General features: G+C 34.0%; 2 protein-coding genes and 1 pseudogene across 2 annotated transcripts; all 3 read right to left on the bottom strand.

Annotated features, from left to right (window-relative positions):
- Window positions 1-4,075: 4,075 nt before the first annotated feature.
- LOC104789130 (blue copper protein 1b-like) lies at window positions 4,076-7,487 on the bottom strand. The gene is made up of 2 exons (XM_087512272.1): window positions 7,311-7,487; window positions 4,076-4,658 (listed from the first exon to the last, which is right to left on the bottom strand). Exons 1-2 carry the CDS (start codon window positions 7,485-7,487, stop codon window positions 4,128-4,130), a joined length of 708 nt encoding a protein of 235 aa, XP_087368398.1. The 3' UTR covers window positions 4,076-4,127.
- Window positions 7,488-7,562: 75 nt separating this feature from the next.
- Window positions 7,563-10,066, bottom strand: LOC147943549 (uncharacterized). Its single transcript, XM_087512271.1, has 4 exons — window positions 9,756-10,066; window positions 8,959-9,653; window positions 8,702-8,850; window positions 7,563-7,700 (listed from the first exon to the last, which is right to left on the bottom strand). Exons 1-4 carry the CDS (start codon window positions 10,064-10,066, stop codon window positions 7,563-7,565), a joined length of 1,293 nt encoding a protein of 430 aa, XP_087368397.1.
- Window positions 10,067-13,602: 3,536 nt separating this feature from the next.
- LOC104789129 (mavicyanin pseudogene) lies at window positions 13,603-14,138 on the bottom strand (annotated as a pseudogene).
- Between the last annotated feature and the right edge of the window lie 7,948 nt (window positions 14,139-22,086).

Raw genomic sequence — 22,086 nt, 5'->3', positions numbered from 1 at the left:
ATAAATATTTTTGTGATTTCAGAATCGAAGTTACGTTTATTTATATTATTAGCCGATGAATTGTATTTTAGTTATCTTTTTTTTTTTTTTTTCAAAAAGTTCCTTTTATATATCAAACCATATCTTCATCCATACATGGAAAGACCGTTTTGGAGATTCAAAATTATTACAGCAACCTTTAAAGACAACTAACTTTAGAAAACAACATAAACACGATAATTAGTTGGAAGATGATGAAGGAAGTCCATCGTCATCACACCACAGTAAGACCTCCCATACAATGAAGATCATTGTATCTAGTCTCAAAGCATACTTCATAAGCAAGAGTAATGATTGATTCGGACACACCATCTTCTCCTCTGCAAAAAGATTTCTTGTAAAGGTCTTCATGAATTTCTTCACAACCTTTAGCCTTCATCAAACACGAAGCTCAAACCACACCAAAAGGTGTAACAAGCATCCACTAGCAAAGCTGAAACGTATTTTACAACAACAGCTCAAGTACGTAAACTTTTAAATTAAACAAAGCCCAAGAAGAAGACACAACATCAAAGACGTGTCATCACGATTTTGATGAGCTGGGGACACGTGTTCTGCCCACAACTTCCGCTACATGCAATTCCAACACCGGTGAATCTGAGGATGTCGCTGAAATTCACCAACTAACATCGTTGATTTGATCACCGAATAAGGCCAAACACGATTTACACCAAAAACATCAATCTCCAATCTCACCGGTTGCTAGAAACTCAAAGGAATCCGGCAAAACACGGGTAAGAGAGATTCGGAATTGAAAAGGCCACGGTTGCCTATCAAAGAGAAACTCTGAAATCATGAAAGAGCAGCCAAAGGGAATCAAAATTTTCAGGGGCAAGTTGAGCAACAACAACAACTTAGGCCAAGAGAAAACTCAATGGACGTGAAGCAGAATTGACGAAATCGCCAACACCAACCAATCAGAGATCCAAAGAGATTATTAGAAAAAGAAAAAAATAAGGAAGAAACCGAAAGGAGAAAACTAAACTCCGCCGGAAAAAGAAACTAAAGCCAGTCATCGCCGCTAATGAAGCCGGTCGATACCAGACGAGAGCCAGCTTTCGCCGCTAATGAAACCGGTCGATACTGGACGAGAGCCAGCCATCGCCACTATTGAAGCCGGTTGATGCTGGACGAGAGCCGACCACCACCGCTGTGTAACACGGAAGATGTCGGACGGCTAACCGGTTAATACACCATACGGCGACAAGGAAATCACTTTCTCTCTCTAAAAGATGTAGAGAGCGAGAAGAGAGAGAAAGATGAAGAGTATTTTAGTTATCTTGTAAGTGATAAAATTGTATTTTAGTTGGGCTCAATAAAATTGGCCCACTTCTAATTCCGTACTGGTTCCATTCAGATCAAAATTAAATTAATAAATAGTTACAAAAACTTGATATGTAGATTAAACTAATAAACACTTTCTACAAATATAATACTTATCTTATTATATAAAGTTGGGTTTTGAAAGTTAGCTATTAACAAGATTTTGACACATATCAAATTATTAATTTGAGATTTTGACATGTGTAAAAGTTAATATTTAATAGCATAAATTTAAGATAATGACAAAAAAACAAAAAAAAATTGTTTAAACAATATTAATAATGTAAAAAGATAATTATCAAAAATTACAAAAAAAATAAACAGTTTTTTTAAAAACTAATTATAATGAGATCATATATTTCATAAAATTTAAAATTATAACATTATTTACTTATTTTTAATTTTAAGTTATTAATTAAAAAAATAGAAAAGGGATTAAGAGACATGTACAGTTGATTATTAATTTTAAAAAATGTAAATACTCACTTCTACATAAACATAAATCGTCTCACATTTTTCATCTAACAAAATAATTTATTCAAAAACACTGCTCTAAACTTTGTTCTATTGGTAAAAAAATTTTAATGAGAAGGTAAATTTTCTTTATTTTTTTTTTAACTAAAAATTTCTCCTACTTTCTCCTTTTTTCAGTTTGGAATAGGTAAGAGATTAATATGTTGGCCCAAACAAAAATGTAAGATTAATATATGTGTCTTCTTTTTCTAATACTGTATTTTAAATTTTATTGTAGTGTTTTTAGATTATTTTATTTAATTTATATTTTCATCTCTGATTTGAGATTCATATATTATCTTGCTTATAATTTTCTATTATTTCTTTAATTATGTCAAATTAATTTTCTTCTAATTTTTCAACTTTGATTGGTTGGTCATAGACGTTTTTTTATGCAAACATAATTGTTTCCCTTTGATTCAATCTCAAAGGAAGATAAAGAGTAGAACCCCATCAACCTAATGGTTGGATAAAATAGGCTAATCAAACACAAACTTACAACAAACATATATTGATAGATAGGAAAAGCATAAACTGTTTTGTGTCATAATAATGTGTCAAAGACACTTCCACAAATACATTAAGAAATATAACATTAGTTACTATCAAAAGATTTTGTGACGTTGGAAAAAGGGCTTTTAGTTTTATTGGTTGCCGGAGCATGCCACTTTGAGATAGCTAAAAGACGTAAACATGTTCTCTCCACACATGAGTAAGGCAGAGACAAGGTTCTCTTCATGGTGGAAGAGGTTGGACGCCTGCAAGGTTATCTCCCCAAGGAAGGAAGGCAGAGCCACGGTTCCCTTCATGGTGGAGGAGGTTGGACACAAGGTTCTCTCCATAAGGGAGGAGGGCGGAGCCGAGGTTCTCTCTATGGTTGGTCATACACTATTGTGTGATACATCGTTGATTAGTATACTATGTAATATATTTTTTATTTGAGAAGTTTCTTGAACCGATAATTTTAGTGTGTAAAGAAACTATGCAAAAGTAAAAATAAATAGACGTATAATAGTTGGCTGAATGTGTTTATATAGATATTTTCCTATGTGGTGGTAAAGAATATATTTGTAATATATAATATACTTAGATGTAAAAAATACACCTAATGGTTGGATAAAATAGGCTAATCATACACAAGCTTACAACAAACATAGATAGATAGATTGGAAAACTATAAACTGTTTTTGATAGATCCATAGGAGCTCGGAGACAGAGGCTATGTACATCATTGTGTGTCAAAGACACTTCCATGAATACATTGGGAAATTTAACATTAGTTACTCTCAAAAGATTTTGTGACATTGGAAAAAGGCTTTTAGTTTCATTAGTTGCCGGAGCATGCCACATTGAGACAGCTAAAAGACGTAAACATGTTCTCTCCACACATGAGGAGGGAAAAAACCAAGATTCTCTCGATAGTGGAGGAGGTCAGACGCATGTAAGGCTATCTTCCCAAAAGAGGAAGGTGGAACCAAGGTTCTCTTCATGGTGGAGGAGGTTGGACACATGATTCTCTCCATAAGGGAGGAGGGTGGAGCCGAGATTCTCTCCATGGTTGGTCATACACTATTGTGATGATACATCATTGATTAGTATACTATGTAATATATTCTTTATCCGAAAAGTTTCTTGAACAAATAATTTTAGTTATTAAGAAACTATGCAAAAGCTAAAATAAAAAGACATATAATAGCTGATGTAATGTGTTTATATAGATATTTTCCTAGGTAGTGATAAAGAATATATTTGTAACATACAATATACTTAGATGTAAAGAAATATACTTTTTAATGGTAACAGAAATCAAAAATTTGTAAATGGATATAAAACAGTATATTATAGCAAAAAATGTTTTTTATAAATAACGTACAACAAATTTTAATATATTTTTGTTAAATTTAATTTTATTTACAAAGTTTAAAACCCGCACATCGGGCGGGTCCTTATCTAGTTTTTATATAATTAATAGATATATGAAACTTTCCATTATGTTTACTTAATGTCCAAAACAATATTAAAAAAGAGGTCACTTGATTATGGTGATTGGTGGTGATACTAAATTATTTTAGAAAAATAAGATTTGAATTAATGAATAAGTTAAATTCTAATTACAAGATAGCAAAACCTAATTAAATAAAGTAATGCAAAGAAGAAAAAAGAAAAAGGAATATGTTGTTTCAGTGTTTAACAACGAACCTTCACTCGCTATTACAAAAAGAAATTAAAAAGTGTAATAATAAAAGACAAGACTAGAATGCTAAGATTAATCCCAACAAGCTGAAGCCGATCCAAGAAGCAGACTTTGAGGCACCGCTTTGAAGAGGTGATGGAGCCATCTGATGCTGATACTGTGGAGCGTTGGCTGGTGAAGGAGACGAGGAAGAGCTTGGTGATCGGACAGGTCCAGGAACCGGAGCAGCGACGTGACCCAACGAGGCTGGCAAGACATGGATTTGAAGCTTCTGCCCCGACTTGCAGTGACCAGGAACTCCGCATATGAACTGTTGGACTCCCGGTTTGGTTAGAATGATTGAGTCGGACCCAGTATTGTATGTCACAAGTGGTTTAGACGATTCACACAGCTGAAAATCATTATGAGTGACTTCAGTGACATCGTGAAAATTGTTGTTGTATGAGAAGACCAAAGAGTCTCCGACTTGAAAAGTTCTTGATGAAGCCCAAGCCTCGTAATCAACTTCTATCATCGTCCATCCCTTTGAGTCTCCGACCTTGTGAACGGTTCCTCCAAGGGTAATGATATGCTCAAATTTAACCCTGAGCTATTCTCTCAAATTAAGAGATCAATTGTAGTACTTAGGGATCGAATCCACAAGAACTCTAGATTCACACAATAGATTTAATAATCTTTTAATTATGCTAAACTAAAATATTAATTTAAATAGCAATGCAAAATAGAACAGAAAATAAAAGAGATGTAAATTCAGATGGAATAAACGCTAGGCTTAGGGAAATTCTCAGGAAATCATGGAAAATCAGATCAATTAATTAAACAAGCAGGATTCAACAATGAAGCACCGTTCTTGAACTCTAAACACAATTATAAAATAAATCAGTTCTCACTGCAAATACTATCTAAATTTAAAATTAGAAAATCCAAATCTCTTTGCAAAATTCAAGTTAAAAACCAGCAATAAAATCAGGTTTAGATAAGTTCACAAAATTACTAAATCAAATCTCTTTGCAAGAAGTAATTTTGCTCACCAAAGGTTTTTGTCAGGAAAATCAATTATATTCTCATATCAATTAATAATCCTAAGATCTAAATCCAGATGACTAATCAAAGATCTAGCATTAAGAACAACCTATGGTGAAGAACAAGAAAGATAATGAATCCTTAATAACAGATCTAATAAACCATGAAATCCCTAATGAGAAACCCTAAACCTAACAAGCAGATCTACTCAGACATAATCAATGAAACACAAAACATCTTCTGAATAAATTGCATTAAGAGATTAAAGGAAGAAATAAAGGAGTTCTGAATCTTCTCTGAAGGAGTCTTGATTCTTCTCTCCAAAACCTCTCTAAAATCTCACAGGGTTTTGCTCTCAAAAGTTACAGGGAAAAATAAAGCTTAGGTCTAAACAATGACCATAAAAATCCTATTTATATTCCTAAACACGTCCAAGGACTAATGATGCAAATATGGAAGACTTTGGGGCAGATTTGTAAATCTTCAAAACTTGTGGGAAAACTTCCAATTTCGTATTTGGCCTAGCATCGATCGATGCTATCAGTGTGTCGATCGATGCACTCTCTAAATTTCGTCTCCCAACTTTGTAACTCAGCCTCAATGCTTGATTATGCTCCAAATCTACATATTTAGCTCCATTAAGCTCCCATCCATGATAATTCCTATAAAGACTCAAAAAGACTCTAAAAACACCAAAAGACTCTATAGATAAGACTTATATCATGGCTAAAAACACATAAAAACCATGATATATCAACTTCTCCAGACTTAGCCTTTGCTTGCCCTCAAGCAAAACATAAACTTCATCTGTGAAAGAGGTTTGAAAACGCAGGAACTCATTTTCTTTTTAAAGTAATGCCATGATCATCCAAACCTTAATCCACATGCTTAGCAGATAAATCCAAATCGAACCACCATGTACTTCTCCGTTGACTTTCATAGCATCCCAAATTCAAACCAAATTCCAACACTTCCTCCATTAAGCCTTCATTGGTGGGTCTCATCAATTTGATCAATATCAAGAACCTTCTAGACTCATTCCCATACAATACCATAACAAGCAAGACATATCTTTTACCACATGTGGTACTCTTTCTCTCCCCCAGACTTATTCTTTTTAATCTTCCTTAGAGCTTTGCTTTGTTTTCTTTTTTTTTTTTCTCTCAAAGTTGTAGGCGAATAATGGGGTCATCGGTAATTTACCTACCCCTCGCTTCCAAGCTTTGTATGATCATTTGACTTAAGAGTAGAATAATGAGGTCACAGGTAATTTACCTACCTCTCTAAACTGATCAAAATCATCTCATCTTTTATTTTCTTCTTTTTTTTTTCTAAACAAAGCTCTCAGGAAAAATTCTTTTAAACTCAAACAAGGGAGAGGAGTACCATTTTTTTTCTGAAGTCTTACTTGTCAGGTATGAACAAGGAGTCAAGCTCTATGAATATCAATCTCCTTGATGAGGTAAAAAGAAAAGTACAGAAATTACTTCAAGCTGTTATGGATTCTGTTAGAAATTTGGATGTTTCTGGTTCACTGATCAGCCATTGGATTTTTCATTAGTCGGATTTGTGGATTCAATCTGCAGCATAAATCAACCAAGGCAGTACACTAAAAAGAAAAATCATAGTTCCCAACAAAAATTTTGACTCAATAGAACAAATTTTTTTTTTTTTTTTTTCAAAAATACAAAAACGTAGTTAGTAACTGCCTCCCCCAGACTTAAAAAACATTGTCCCCAGTACTATCAAGTATGAGATTAGCGAATAAAAATAAAAATAAAAATAATTCAAAAGAACAAGGAAAAAGAAAAACCTACCAGTGGGTTGCCTCCCACTAAGCGCTTGTTTTCAGTCATTAGCTTGACTTTGTTGGATCTCAGGCATCCGGAAGATCGGAACATGGCAGTGAATGCTTCTGAGAGGATGTCCTCCTCATCCAAGGGGGTGTGTAGGCTTTAGCTGCATGAGGTTTGACAAGGATGTGAGGAGCAGGACCAGAACGGGACTGAGGGATGGGTGGCTTTCTTTTAAGTCCTGCAAAATTATCAACAGAAGAAACAAGCGCACTACGATAATCTCGCGGCTTGGTTAACTAAACAACAGTTTTTGTACCTTTCAAATTCTTGTTGATGATAGGAGAAGGTTTGGGAGAAGTAGATGCATACCTTGGCCTTACCTGTGGGTTCTGGACTGTGGAATGGTGAGATTTCAACTTTACAACTGGTCTAGAACTTGCAGTTAAGGATCCAACTCGAGAATCTTCGGTTTTGGACAAGTACGAGCTGATTCTGGAAGGAGTGTCGATCGATGCAACAGCTGCATCGATCGATGCTCGGCCTACAACTCGGGTTTCTTCAACGCTTCTGCAACTTTCCTCAGCAATCCGTGTTTCCATTACAAAAACATCATCTACCAATGATTTGTCATGCATCAGAACCTCATCATGATCTCTAGTACTGATTAGATGATCTCAACTCCAATCTTCAAGCTTAACAGCTTGCTTACTCACTTTCTCACCAGGCTCCAACTCTTTGACATACCCAGCAGTAATGTCTTCTTGAAGCTCTATGATCAGATTGTCATCAGAAACAACCTCCACAGAAAATGTCTGACCATCAATAGTGGGAACCCTTCTCAGCTTGTCCATCTCAAAGTTCATGACCAAATCTTCTACATTCAGAGCTATGTGTCCCTTCTTCACATCAATGATTGCACCAGCTGAAGCCAAGAAAGAGCATCCTAAGATGAGAGGATCACTAGGCTCTTGGTCATATTTTAGCACCACAAAGTCAGTGGGAATCATGCAATCTCCAATCTTGATTGGAATATCCTCTAAGACACCTTCAGGAATCCTTCTGGACCGATCAGCTAAGATAAGAGAGATATTAGTTGGCTTAAAATCTGTCATCCCAAGTCTCACAACAACAGAATGTGGCATCAAGTTAATACTAGAACCAAGATCACAAAGAGAGTGAGGAAACCTTCCTGTGGAGATAGAGCAATCTAACACAAACTTCCAGGATCTGGTAACTTCTCTGCAGTCCTACTCTGAATCACTGCACTCACTTTCTCAGAGACAACCACCTCCTGCTTTTTATCCTTCTTCCTCTGTGGAGGCTGCTTCAACAGAATTGAGCTGACATCCTTTTTAAGCAGTGCTCCTTCCTCAGGACTCAAACCATTGGTGACCATCCTCTTCACATATCTCTTAATCCCAGGAGAAAACTTGACAGCATCAATTAATGGCATCTCAATCATTACCTTATCCATCATAGCCTTGCATCTAGCTTCTTCAATCTCCTGCTTAGACCTCCTAGGCTTAGGAAAAGGAACCTTAGGCTTGTATGCTTTATCTGAATCAGATGGTTGAACTGGAACAGAAACCGTAGCTGTCTGTGGGGGGTGTCGATCGATGCTGACATTGTGTCGATCGACGCTTGATGATGATTGCATCGATCGATGCTCTTGTGTATCGGTCGATGCAACATCTGCTCCCGGATGGTTGTCTTCTTCCTTCACCAAAATCGCATTACAAGCATACTTGGGGTTCTCAGTTCTTCTAGAAAGAAGTTCCTCTTGTCTTTTAACAGACCCAGCAGTCTGAATCACTTGATTCTCTAGCTTCCTGACATGAGTGTTTAGAGCTTCAAATTTCCCAGTCAGCTTAGTGTATACAGAATCAATCTTCCCATTGAAGTCCACTGTTAACCTCTGTTGACCTTCCAAGATCTGTCCAAGCATTGATTCCATCTTGCTCTCTGAATTGGGTTGAGGGAGGGGTTGGTAAGAAGAAGATCCATAGCTCCTATTAAATTTGTTGCTTGGATTCGCTGTGAAGGAACTCTTCAATCTCTGATTTTGATAACCAGCTCCATACAAATAGTTGACATCAGCTTCTGTAGTCTCTGGATTTGGCTCAAAAAGCTCAACATCTTCAGCAAAATGGACAGACTTCTTTCCCACAAGAAGGTTATGCACTGTATCCAGCTTAGCATTCACTGTAGCAAACTGATTTGAACCATTGCCTTCATGTGCCCTTCTCCGCTCTAAGTCTGCATTCTTGGTACTGTTGCTTGATGCTAGCCTTTCTATCAACTTCTCAGCATCATCTGGGTACCTTGTCTTGAAGTTCCCATCACTAGCAGCATCCAAAGCCATCTGATACCTCCAGTCAATCCCGCTAAAGAAGATACTGATCAATTGCACCTCTGAAAACCCATGATGTGGACAGTCCCTCTGGTATGCTTTGAATCTTACCCAAGCAGCTTTGTAAGATTCAGTTGGTCCTTGTCTAAAGGTGGAGAGTTTGATCCTCAGCTCATCCGACATGGCATCATCATAGAAGTAATTCAAGAATGCCACCTTGATGTCATGCCAGGTTGTCAGAGATCCTGGTTTCAGCTGCCTTAGCCAATGAGAAGCTTCCCCAGCAAGAGAGTAGGGGAAAAGCTTGCAGTAGAGGTAGTCTTCAGTGACTCCATTAGCCTTAATGCTAGTGACAATGTCCTCAAAGTGCTCTATGTGATCTAGAGGCTTCTCATTTGGCAGGTTCTGGAATGGCCTTTGTCCAACAAGAGCGAAGTAGGCAGGCTTCAGCTCAAAATCATTCTTTGGGAATGGAGGAGGGACAATTGCGGAACGGTTCTCATAGAATAAGTCTGGCCTGTTGAAGTCCGCAAGAGTCTTAACAAGGTCTCCATTGTCATCCCGTCGCCTTTGAACATTCTCCGCATCAGCTCTGGCATTGCATCGATCGACACCAGCATTGCGTCGATCGATGCCTTCTTGGTTTCGTCGATCGATGCCATCGTTGCATCGATCGACGCCATCTGCATTCCCATCGGCCATGATGAGTTCTTCCTGAATAACCCGTCCTTCAGCATCAAGTTTCTGGCCTTGCTCGTTGTACACATTACCCTCTTGATCCTTCAAAACCCCAGCCTCATCAGGTCTCAATATGATTATATTGGCCATCTTCGCTGATTTGGCTGCTTTTGTGTTTTCACGCTCTAGTTGTCCTAACTCTTGGTTTGTAAGCTTAACAACCGGACCAGTAGGATTTTTCCTGGTGCTAGGCTTTGGCATGTACCTGAAACACACAAGAGAAAAGAAACAAAAGCGTGTGAGTAAAACAGAAAAAGAAAAATTTAGACAAAATCAAAGATTTTAATCTAATGGTGAATCAAAAGAGTCCCCGGCAACGGCGCCAAAATTTGATATGCTTAAATTTAACCCTGAGCTACTCTCTCAAATTAAGAGATCAATTGTAGTACTTAGGGATCGAATCCACAAGAACTCTAGATTCACACAATAGATTTAATAATCTTTTAATTATGCTAAACTAAAATATTAATTTAAATAGCAATGCAAAATAGAACAGAAAATAAAAGAGATGTAAGTTCAGATGGAATAAACGCTAGGCTTAGGGAAATTCTCAGGAAATCATGGAAAATCAGATCAATTAATTAAACAAGCAGGATTCAACAATTAAGCACCGTTCTTGAACTCTAAACACAATTATAAAATAAATCAGTTCTCACTGCAAATATTATCTAAATTTAAAACTAGAAAATCCAAATCTCTTTGCAAAATTCAAGTTAAAAACCAGCAATAAAATAAGGTTTAGATAAGTTCACAAAATTACTAAATCAAATCTCTTTGCAAGAAGTAATTTTGCTCACCAAAGGTTTTTGTCAGGAAAATCAATTATATTCTCATATCAATTAATAATCCTAAGATCTAAATCCAGATGACTAATCAAAGATCTAGCATTAAGAACAACTTATGTTGAAGAACAAGAAAGATAATGAATCCTTAATAACAGATCTAATAAACCATGAAATCCTTAATGAGAAACCCTAAACCTAACAAGCAGATCTACTCAGACATAATCAATGAAACACAAAACATCTTCTGAATAAATTGCATTAAGAGATTAAAGGAAGAAATAAAGGAGTTCTGAATCTTCTCTGAAGGAGTCTTGATTCTTCTCTCCAAAACCTCTCTAAAATCTCACAGGGTTTTGCTCTCAAAAGTTACAGGAAAAAATAAAGCTTAGGTCTAAACAATGACCATAAAAATCCTATTTATATTCCTAAACACGTCCAGGGACTAATGATGCAAATATGGAAGACTTTGGGGCAGATTTGTAAATCTTCAAAACTTGTGGGAAAACTTCCAATTTCGTATTTGGCCTAGCATCGATCGATGCTATCAGTGTGTCGATCGATGCACTCTCTAAATTTCGTCTCCCAACTTTGTAACTCAGCCTCAATGCTTGATTATGCTCCAAATCTTCATATTTAGCTCTATTAAGCTCCCATCCATGATAATTCCTATAAAGACTCAAAAAGATTCTAAAAACACCAAAAGACTCTATAGATAAGACTTATATCATGGCTAAAAACACATAAAAACCATGATATATCAACTTCCCCAGACTTAGCCTTTGCTTGCCCTCAAGCAAAACATAAACTTCATCTGTGAAAGAGGTTTGAAAACGCAGGAACTCATTTTCTTTTTAAAGTAATGCCATGATCATCCAAACCTTAATCCACATGCTTAGCAGATAAATCCAAATCGAACCACCATGTACTTCTCCGTTGACTTTCATAGCATCCCAAATTCAAACCAAATTCCAACACTTCCTCCACTAAGCCTTCATTGGTGGGTCTTATCAATTTGATCAATATCAAGAACCTTCTAGACTCATTCCCATACAATACTATAACAAGCAAGACATATCTTTTACCACATGTGGTACTCTTTCTCTCTCCCAGACTTATTCTTTTTAATCTTCCTTAGAGCTTTGCTTTGTTTTATTTTTTTTTTCTCTCAAAGTTGTAGGCGAATAATGGGGTTTAGGTAATTCGTAATGCTTTTTTTTTCTTAGAGCTTTGCTTTTTTTTCTCTCAATGCTTTTTTTTTTCTCTCAAAGTTGATCGTAATTCCTATTGACTATTTAATTGTGTTGTTTAGGTAATATCTTTCCCTTTTTCCATATTCGAGATGGATACCATGACGTATCTAATATGAAAATTTTCAGTAGTTTTGTTTTAACAATAAATTTGTTTTTAGATATATTTTAAAAAATTTGTTTAGAATTAAAAAATAAAAGCATTGATATCATTAACAAAAGAATAATAAATAAAATAAAGAAATGAATGATTAAAAACATAACAAAATCTACATAACATATCTTTGATGAGACCTAATGTTATAAACTTAGGTGATGGGAAGGATTGGTATTTATTCGTATAATCATAAAGCTATTGGTTACATATGATTTTGAGGATCATCATAATTCATGAACGTTGCACGGTTGAAAATGTATAACTGTAGAAAATATTTTTTTTAAAAATGGATACGAAAAAGGAAGCATTTTTTTTTGCAAATACTGAAATACTGTACCCTTAAATATTATTTAGTAAACGAATCATGATATAGCTAGCTATCAAGTATCCATTTAGAAAGTGTTTGTGTTTGTGCCTGCGGGTTTTCGTAATATTCTCTCTGTTTCATAAAGAGTGTCATTTTTATGATATAGAATATACAAATTAAGAAAAAACTAAAATTCTACAAATATACATTTATTTAATGAGTAATTAATTATTTAAATTTAGTAAAAAGAGTTTTGGGTTAAAGATAAAATAAGAAATTTGATGTAAAATATTACATAAGAAATGTAAAGTGATATTTTTTTTTTTAAAAAGAAGATATTTTTTATGAAACAGAAGAAGTATATATTAGTAATAAAACTTGAAATCTAGCTAATAATTCTCGATCATATAGTTTCATACCACAAAACGTTTGTTAGAATGTCAGAAAGAATATAGATGAAGAACAATTTGTGAATTAGCTAGTCATATTTGTAAATTTAATGATTGTTTTAACTTATTTATTTGTATAGCTAACATTATAAAAAAGATTAAAATATATTTTGGTGTTCAGGAATATATAAGTTAATATGATTCGTTTATGGAGTATATGTTTTCATCTTTTTAATGCTTATGTGGTATCTATTTGAATTTTGATTTCCCTAAATACAACCTTTTTGTAATTATTGCGAAAATACAGATTTTGTTTTTGTCTGTGATATATATGAAGATTGTCATTTAATTAAATGTTAAACTATACTCCTACAAGACCTCGGAAATTTACTAATTAATTTACTTTTCCGATGTCTCATACTATATTATAGTGGACTCCAATTTTTCGGCTGCTAAAATATAAGAAATTAAGAAGTACGTATTTGTGAGAGCATAAGAAGAAAAAGAAAGATATTCCATTAGTTATGTTGGAGTAAACAAAAACACTAGAGAAGAAAACAAAACCTACAACTCAATTAAAACGTAAGAAGTACAACCAAAAGAATAAACAAAACCACTAGAGAAGGAAAATAACTACAACTCAATCAAAACGTGTATGAATCTATCAAACAATAAAGAATAAAGAAAAGAATAGGAAGCAAGTTGGATCCGATCCAAACAATATTAGAGGCTGAAGCTGCGTTATGTGGAGCTAGCTGGTGATGGTCCCATCTGATACTGTGGAGCATTATATATTGACCGGTGAATCAGCTAACGGAGATGGTGAAAGAGACGACGAAGAGCTTGGTGATCGGACTGGTCCAGTAACTGGAGCAGCCACGGGACCTAAGGAGGCCGGCAAGACATGGATTTGAAGCTTCTGTCCCAACATGCAGTGACTAGGAACCCCGCATATGAATTGTTGGAGTCCCGGTTTGGTTAGAATGATGGTATCAGCTCCGGTATGGTATTTTGTCAGCGGGTTAGACGAGTCACACTGCTGAAAATCATTGTAAGTGACTTCAGTGACGTCATGAAAATTGTTGTTTGTATGAGAAGACCAAAGAGTCTCCGACTTGAAAAGTTCTTGATGAAGCCCAAGCCTCGTAATCAACATCTATCATCGTCCAACCCTTCGAGTCTCCGACCTTGTGAACGGTTCCTCCAATGGCAACTCCAAAAAGAGTTGCAAGAATCAACAAAGAAGTAAAAGTCACGTTTTTCTTAGTCAAAGCCATGATCATGTTTTTGGTTTCTTAACTTGGGAATGAGAGAAACAAGTCTGAGAGAGATGATTAATGAAAGTAATGAATTTGTTTTGGTGACAAGGTTAGAAGGGGTCTACATGTTTCTTATATAGAGCTGAGGGGTCGGTTGAGATAATCCTAGTCTTGTAGGAATTTGAAGGTTAATTTGATAATTCCTAGTGACTTTATGATTATGTTTTGTTTAGGTAATATTTTTCCTTTTTTTCCATATTCAAGATGGATACGACGACCGTTTCTAATATGAATTCCCTATTTTTCAACAGTTTTGTTTTCAACAAGAAATTTGTTTTAGATATATTTTAAAAATTTTGTTCGGAATTAAAAATAAAAGCATTGATATTTTTTTTAAAGTATTATAATTAAATAAAGAAATGAATGACTAAAAACATAGCAAAAAGTTATCCTTTTTAATAAAACGGAAGTACACGATTTCAAATTGGTAGACTATATAATATTTATATAAGTTATAACTATGATCAATTATTTGATAGGTTATAGGGATTAATTATTTGATAGGTTATATAGATTTAGGATTATAATCCTCTTAAAAAGGATATTACAAAATAAAATAAAATCTTAAAGAATATTTAACTAACCATATATAGACAAAAAAAAAATCTCAGAAATTAATATAAATTAATCACTCTTATGTAGAATTCCAAGTGATTTCCGATTATACTAAAAAATAAAATCTTATCTGACTTTATCATAAAATTTTGACTGAGTAACATGTCAAAATTTAAATATTTAAATTCATTTCATATATTTCTTTTGTTGAATTGTGTATTTTTATATACTATAATAAGTTTTTAGATAATTTAATTTGGAATCTTTAAAAATAATTTAATTTGATATTTTTAAGAATATCATAATATATGATAGATCAAAAAGTTAAAAATTATAAACACTATAATTTAATTTGTTATAGCATGATCAATAATATGAAAAATTTTCAAGAAATATGATTTCTTGCTAGAGCACGGGTTAAACTTTCAAAAATATGATTTCTTGAATTAAATTTAAGTTTGGAATAATATTATTTGGTAGGGTTTCTCGGTCACGATGATTTTGACAAACATATGTTACATATTTGGTCCTAAAATTAATATGCGCTATACTATAGATTAAGTCATAAAATTAACTATCAAAATACAATATATAATTTTAGTCACTAAACAAATCAAATAAAATTAACAAACAAAAATTAATTTTTTTATCACACAACTTAATCCGCGTTATACCGCGGGTCAAAATCTAGATATACTATAATACATCTTACAGAACATATGTTATTTTTATAAGTCATATTTAGTATATGATTTCATGCCATAATATTCCATCCAAAAAAACCTTTTAAAATAAATAAAATAACCACATATACAATGTTTTAAATAAAAATTACCAAATAAACAAAAGGAAGGAATTTCAACCCATGCTCTAGCACAGGTCATATTCTAGTACAAAATCTACATAACTAGTTTTCTTATATAAAGACTGTTTGGATACAAACCAACATCCCACATTGGAAGATTCTAATATATAATTCAAGTCCAACACCAATGAGCACGAGACTTTTTGGAAGGAGCCCAATAAGAAATCCGTGAGTGTTGGACCACTTTGGTCCAAAGCAGACAATATCATACTAATAGGGAAGTTGGCTTGGGATTGGAAATCCCAACAATTGGTATTAGAGCCTACGTTGAAATAGTGGATGTCATGACCTAATAGTCGGTGTGAGAGAAGCCTCTCAATGTAACACGATAAGAAGGGTACTTCAGGAACACCTCGTGAATTGTAACGCCTGTGAACCAAAGTTCTGGTTTGGGATGTGCATTGGTCGATGCAAGATCAGTTTTGCGGGATGACTTAAGTGAAATGCTCGTTTGGTTGCGTTTGGGGTTTGGGAAAAACTAGAGGTCGAGTATAAAATGATATCTTGGCGTCCTTGGCAGAGTTTGGTCGTTTTCTGTGGTGTAAGAGAGAAAAGAAAGAGAGAAGTTGTTCTTAAGAGTTTTTGGCCTGTTTTTGAGAGATCTTGTCTGTGGAGTGGAGATCTGAGACTGGGATCGTGGTAGGAGCTTGCTAGGATGCTTTTTCGTGGGATTATAATCAGTTTTTGTCATTCTCAAAGGTGAGTGTGTGACCATGGCTGATCTAAGCGAATTGATATGTATTTTTTGTGATTTTTGGTTGTTTGATTGCTTATATGGTTGTATGTGAGTGTTTGCTATAAATTTTATTACCTTTGGAGGATGTATTCGGCATCATGGAGCCAAGAGGAGTCGGTGGAGATCGTGTTTGGCGATGCTTCGCGCGACAACATTGATCGATGCAAGGCTTGTATAGGTCGATGCAGTTAAGGATTCGATGGAGACGATGGATGTTGCATATGTCGATGTAAGGAGTACATCAGTCGACGCAGGAGGCATTGCATCGGTCGATGCAACGACATTACATCGGTCGATGCAAGGGGTGCGTCGGTCGATGCAAGGTTGCGGAGTTACGCGTGTTTTCAGAGTTGTTTGGTTTGCTTGTTTCTTTGTGTATTTGTTTGTGCTTGTCTTTTCGCTTGTGTGTATAGCCCAGTAGATGAGAGGATCCTCCTCACAAAATATTTATGATAATACTCACGCATCTCATATGTATTGTAATGCAGGTAAAGGCAAAATGTAGACATGGTTGATATTGGTTATTTATTATATTGTATTTGATAGATTGTTGTTGGTTGAATGTTGGTATTTTCCGATGTATGTTTTGAATGTTGTTAGGTTGTTAATATTAGACCATCTCCAATGGTTTTCCCTATTTGTTTCTCTATAATAGAGAAACTCTATAATAAAGGTGAGTTTTACTACAACTCACTTCTATTCTCATCTCTGAAATAGAGATTGCTATTTTTTCCTCTATATATAGAAGAACTCTATTTTTTCCTCTATAGTTAGAGAAAAATATAGCAATCTCTACTTTAGAATAGAGGTGGATTGGAGCAAATTTGCCTCTAAAATGAGATTCCTATATTTTTACTATATATAGAGACAAATATAGAGATGTGTTGGAAATGGTCTTATATTAAAAACAAAAGAAAAAATCGGTTGGGTCGTTTCACAAATAAGAAGTACCGAGTCATGGTGACAAGAATTCGTTAAGAGGGAGACCTAAAGTTCGTGGTTTTTGGATTGAGAGGAAGTATTGTTGAGATACAAACAAACGTTACACATCGGAATATTAGAAAATAACTTTCTAATATATAAATCAAGTCCAATCCTGTTTACTATGAAGCTTTTTTGAAAAGGAGTCCAAGAACAAATTTGTGTGGGTTTTGCCATCCTGGCTGAAAGCATACGGTGACTTAACTTAGATAATATCATTATGATTTTGAGGTTCATCATAATTCATGAATGTTGCACGGTTGAAAATGTATAAATGAACAGAACATTTCAAAAAAAGATGGATACGACAAAAAAAAAGTATTTTTTTGCAAATATTGTACCCCTAAAAGTTATTTAGTAAACGAATGATGATATAGCTATCAAGTTTCCTATTTAGAAAGTGTTTGTCTGTGCTTCTGCCTACCGATTTATGGATCTTAATTTCTTCATCTAGGGTTTTGATAGTATTAGTAATAAAACTTGACTTTAGATGAATATACTACGAAATCTAGCTAAAAATTCTTGATCTTATAGTTTCATATCATAAAACGTTTGATAGAATGTCGGAAAGAATATAGATAAAAAACAATTTGTGAATTAGCTACTCAAATCTGTGAATTCAATGATTGTTTAAGCTTATGTATGTATAGCTAAACATTATAAACAAAAAATTAAAATATATTTTGTTGTGCAGGAATCTATACTAGTATTTTGGCAATTGTCATGGATACCACCATTTTAAGTTTCTAGGTCAAAAATACCATAAGCCCAAACAATTTTCATTTCTAACATTTTTCATTAAACCATTTGACAAAAATACCCCTCTTATTTCTCAAACCCTCATTGTTTCCAAATCGCTTTTCGTTGCCTCCATTCACTCGAAAAAACAGATACGGTGGTTGATGGATTCTCGCCACCTCGCCAGATTCTCATCGCATCACTGGTCTATCTCACCGGATACTCGTTGCATCTCTGGTCTATCTTGCCGGATTCTCGTCGCATCACCGGTCTATCTCGTCGGATTGTCGTCGTATCATCGGTTTATCTCGCTGGATTTTTACTGCTTCGCTGGTACGCTGTTGTCTTGCTTCGTCTTTGAGGTCTCCTGACTTCGATTCGCATCGCCCTAGCCACCACCATCCTTATGCCTCGTTTCGGACTTGCTTTGCCTCATCTTTGTTGCTGCCGTTATATATCATCGCTGCAATTTGTATTTGAGGTTCTTCTTCTTTGTTGATCAATCTTCTCCACACAACGCTTTAGCATTGGTCATTGCAGTTTATAGGTAAGATTCATTTCATTCTCTTTCTATTGTAGAAATTGAAAACACTATAAGATTTATGTGTGTGTGTGTGATTTTGACTTTACTAAATCCACAAAAATCTAAACCTATTGAGTACAAAATTTAGTAGATTCTTATGGTTTCTACTAAAATTTATCTGTTGTGGATTGTCTTCATCATGTAATGATTTTTTCTTCCTAAACATGTAAATTGTTGTGGATTTTCTTATCCGTGTAACAATGGTGATGCTAGTTTTGTTAGATACAATGCTAGTTTTGTTAGCTAGAGTTTGGTTGATGGTAGTTTTTATTCAGTTGCATTATACTTTATTCCATTGGTGTTGTCTTTTCTAACTATAGCTTTGCTTAGTGTACTTGACTTGGTCGTTTTAATGTTGCATAGACAAGTTAATTATAAATGTCATTGTGATGAGTCTTGCAACTGGATGTTCATGTTGCTTATTGAGATGGTTTTGTGTCATTCTAGTTGGATTAACCAGTGAAGTTACATGCTTAATTTGATCATTCAAGAAGAACTACTTACAACTTGGATTAGCTTATACATGTCACAGTTATACAATTTGGATTTGCTTATGTTTCAGTTTACTTTATCTTTATACATTAAGCTTGGTTTGCTGACATGGTTTAGTGTTTTCGTGTTCCTCACTGACTAATGTAGATTTCTTGTTTGTTGAAAATTTGGGAAGCAATGTTGAAAATTCAGGAAAAAATATATATATTTTAGGAAAACTTTCATAATACGATATGTTTCATAATGAAAATTTGGCTCTTTGTAGCCAATGGTTTTGCTTTCTGCTTAGTCATGAAGCTATTCATATCATGTAGTTTCTCACATAAACGTTGATTGGATTAAGATTTTTGAAAATTGGGAAGCACTGATGAACATTCAGGAAATGATCTTTGTATTTTATGATGATTTTCCTGACACTATCTGTGTTTTTTCTTAATTTAGAAACTTACATTGGAAAGGTGGTTTCTTGTGACTACTTTTTTTGCTTTCTGCTAACTCATGAAGTCATTCATATCATGCGATTTCTCACATAAATGTTGATTTTATTAAGATAGTTGAAAATTGAGAAACATTGTTGAAAATTCAGGAAATGATCTATATATTTTAGGATGATTTTCTTGACACGATCTGCTTTTTTTGTTTTTTTTGTTGCAGGACATGGAAGATTCTTTCCCTACAAATATCAAACTGTAAGCTCCATTTCAACATAGGAGATGAGCCATGATCTGAATTGAAGATAAACTAGTTTACAAACTACGATTGCATCAAAGAAGTCAAAGCATACTTAACTTTTTTTTTGTTTTCATCTATCTAGGATTGTATAATGTTTGAGATGACGTTAATGTATAACAGTTTCAATAAATTTCTTCCAATATTTAGTTATTTTCATTTAGGAAAGACTAATTGAAATTTAGGAAGGAATCCTTGAAATTTAGGAAGGAGCCCTTGGCATTTAGGAAGACCTTTTGGATTTTTCTCCACCGTTAAACAATACAATTATACCTCAAGTTAAAATTCTAGTATATAGGTAAAACACGAGGATGTGAACAAATTTCAATCACTATCCCTCACTAATGAGTGATATGTTATACAGTGAGGCAAGAAGATAAACAAAGATTTAAAATTACATTTCTTTAAATTTAGGGAGGATTTTCTAATGTTTAGGAAAACATTCTTGAATTTAGGAAGGTCTTCCACATAACCTGCATTCAAACTTCCACACAATTGTCCATTTTCTTATCTTCATCATCAACTCTGCTTTCTCCTTGAAATATTAGCGATCATGTATATCATCAATCACTTGAGTGTAATGACACATCCACTTAGTCGATAAAAATCCTAGAAACATAAACACATATAAGTAAAACAACAATTTATGAATGCCTTCCTAACTCATAAAGACTACATATCTTACTATTATAGTCATACCATCTCCTCTTCATTCAATATCTACTAGAGAAACACAAAAGAATAATATATATATGAGAACTAAAATCGTATTAAGCACAAAGAAATTTTCAACTCTATATTCCATAATTTTTACTCACAGCAACAACTATTGCAAAAAGCATTTGTGTATTGTTGATACTCCCATTGAGTAAATGTCATTCTTAACACATATAGATACAAACACCAAATCTCTTTCAAACATGTAAGTGGTTTGGTAGCTAGTGAGAAGAGATATTGGAGTGACTACAATATTGTCTCTATTGATACAATAAGAAGAAAAGGAAAGGATTACATGCATTTAACTAAATGTAGTTTACATGACTCACATCTTCTCTACCAATATGTACAATTTTTATAAACATAAATCAACTTTAAAACTATAATACATACGAAGATCTCTTCACAATTAAATTAGTTTTGCAACACTAGCAGTCTTATTAATTACCATGAAATGCCAAAAAAACACTTCCCGATTAATGTGTGTCATTAGCTAAAGGATTCAAAAACTACACAAGAATTTTATAAACAACAAATTTTAGAATGAAGGCACAAAATACTATTCAATAAAGCAATCAAATGGTAAAATCAAGCAATCAGAGCATAGAGAATACCTTATCATTAATTTATCTCTGATGATAACGCAAATACTGCAACCACCAAATTAATCACCACCGTTGTTGTCTTGTACGGGAGCGTCATCGGATCTAGACACAGTGATGGCCTTGGAACAGCCATTTTTGTCGATTTCGACTTTGAATTCGATAGATTCATCAACATCAATATCGAAACTCTCAGATCTGATAGTGAATTGGAGAATGAATAAATCGTTGTTGCCAGCGTCGATGAAACCAAACAGATGTCAAACAAATTGACGAAGTTGGAGGAATACATAGATGAATGATGTCGGAGGAAGACGGAGACGAACTATGTCAAAGAATGGAGCTGTCAGAACTCGCTGGAGATGATGAATCACGACAACAATACTTAGAGAGGGTTTGAGAACAAAATTGAAACGCTTTACTCACGTTGGTTTATAACATAGGGATATAATGGTCTTTTAATTTAACAAATAATGGTATTAGTGGAAAAATAAGTAATAGATGGTAAATTAGGAACTAAAACTATGTTTGATGGTATTCTGGGGCATTTCTATAGTATTTTTGCAGCAGTTTTTGCTCAAACATCATTGGAAACAATTAGCATTAATGCATTGTCTTTAATATTAGTTACCAAAATTTTCAAAATTAATTATAGGTAAGATTTAAAAAATAAGGAAATTTTTCTATCTTATTCAAACATAAATATGCTTCTCTTTCATTTTTATTTAAATTTTTATTTAATTAATCTTGAATTATTCTATAATACATTTAGTTAATAAAAATTGTGATTTTTTCCTGCATATGATGCAATACAAATTTTAAAAAACAAATATATATTACTCAATAGATGAATAAAAAATATGGGTATAATAGCCTACATTGCCTAAAAATTTGGGCAATGTTTCAGA

This window comes from Camelina sativa, chromosome 5 (genome assembly GCF_030686135.1).
Source record: "Camelina sativa cultivar CO46 ecotype springtype chromosome 5, ASM3068613v1".
NCBI classification, from domain to species: domain Eukaryota; kingdom Viridiplantae; phylum Streptophyta; class Magnoliopsida; order Brassicales; family Brassicaceae; genus Camelina; species Camelina sativa.
The sequence above is the reverse complement of the archived record's forward strand: the minus strand, read 5'-3'. Positions and strand labels throughout refer to the sequence as shown.

Bases quoted from the DNA above. Each gene is read 5' to 3' on its own strand.
- LOC104789130 (XM_087512272.1), bottom strand. From the start codon at position 7,487: ATGGAAACACGGATTGCTGAGGAAAGTTGCAGAAGCGTTGAAGAAACC. The intron at 4,659-7,310 runs GTAAAGTTGAAA...TTGAGAGAATAG, and splicing joins CTGCAAGTTCTAGACCAGTT to CTCAGGGTTAAATTTGAGCA.
- LOC147943549 (XM_087512271.1), bottom strand. From the start codon at position 10,066: ATGGCCAATATAATCATATTGAGACCTGATGAGGCTGGGGTTTTGAAG. The intron at 8,851-8,958 runs GTTATCAAAATC...AACCCAATTCAG, and splicing joins CAACTATTTGTATGGAGCTG to AGAGCAAGATGGAATCAATG. The intron at 7,701-8,701 runs GTGATTCAGACT...ATTGATGGTCAG, and splicing joins TCAGGAAGCTAGAGAATCAA to ACATTTTCTGTGGAGGTTGT.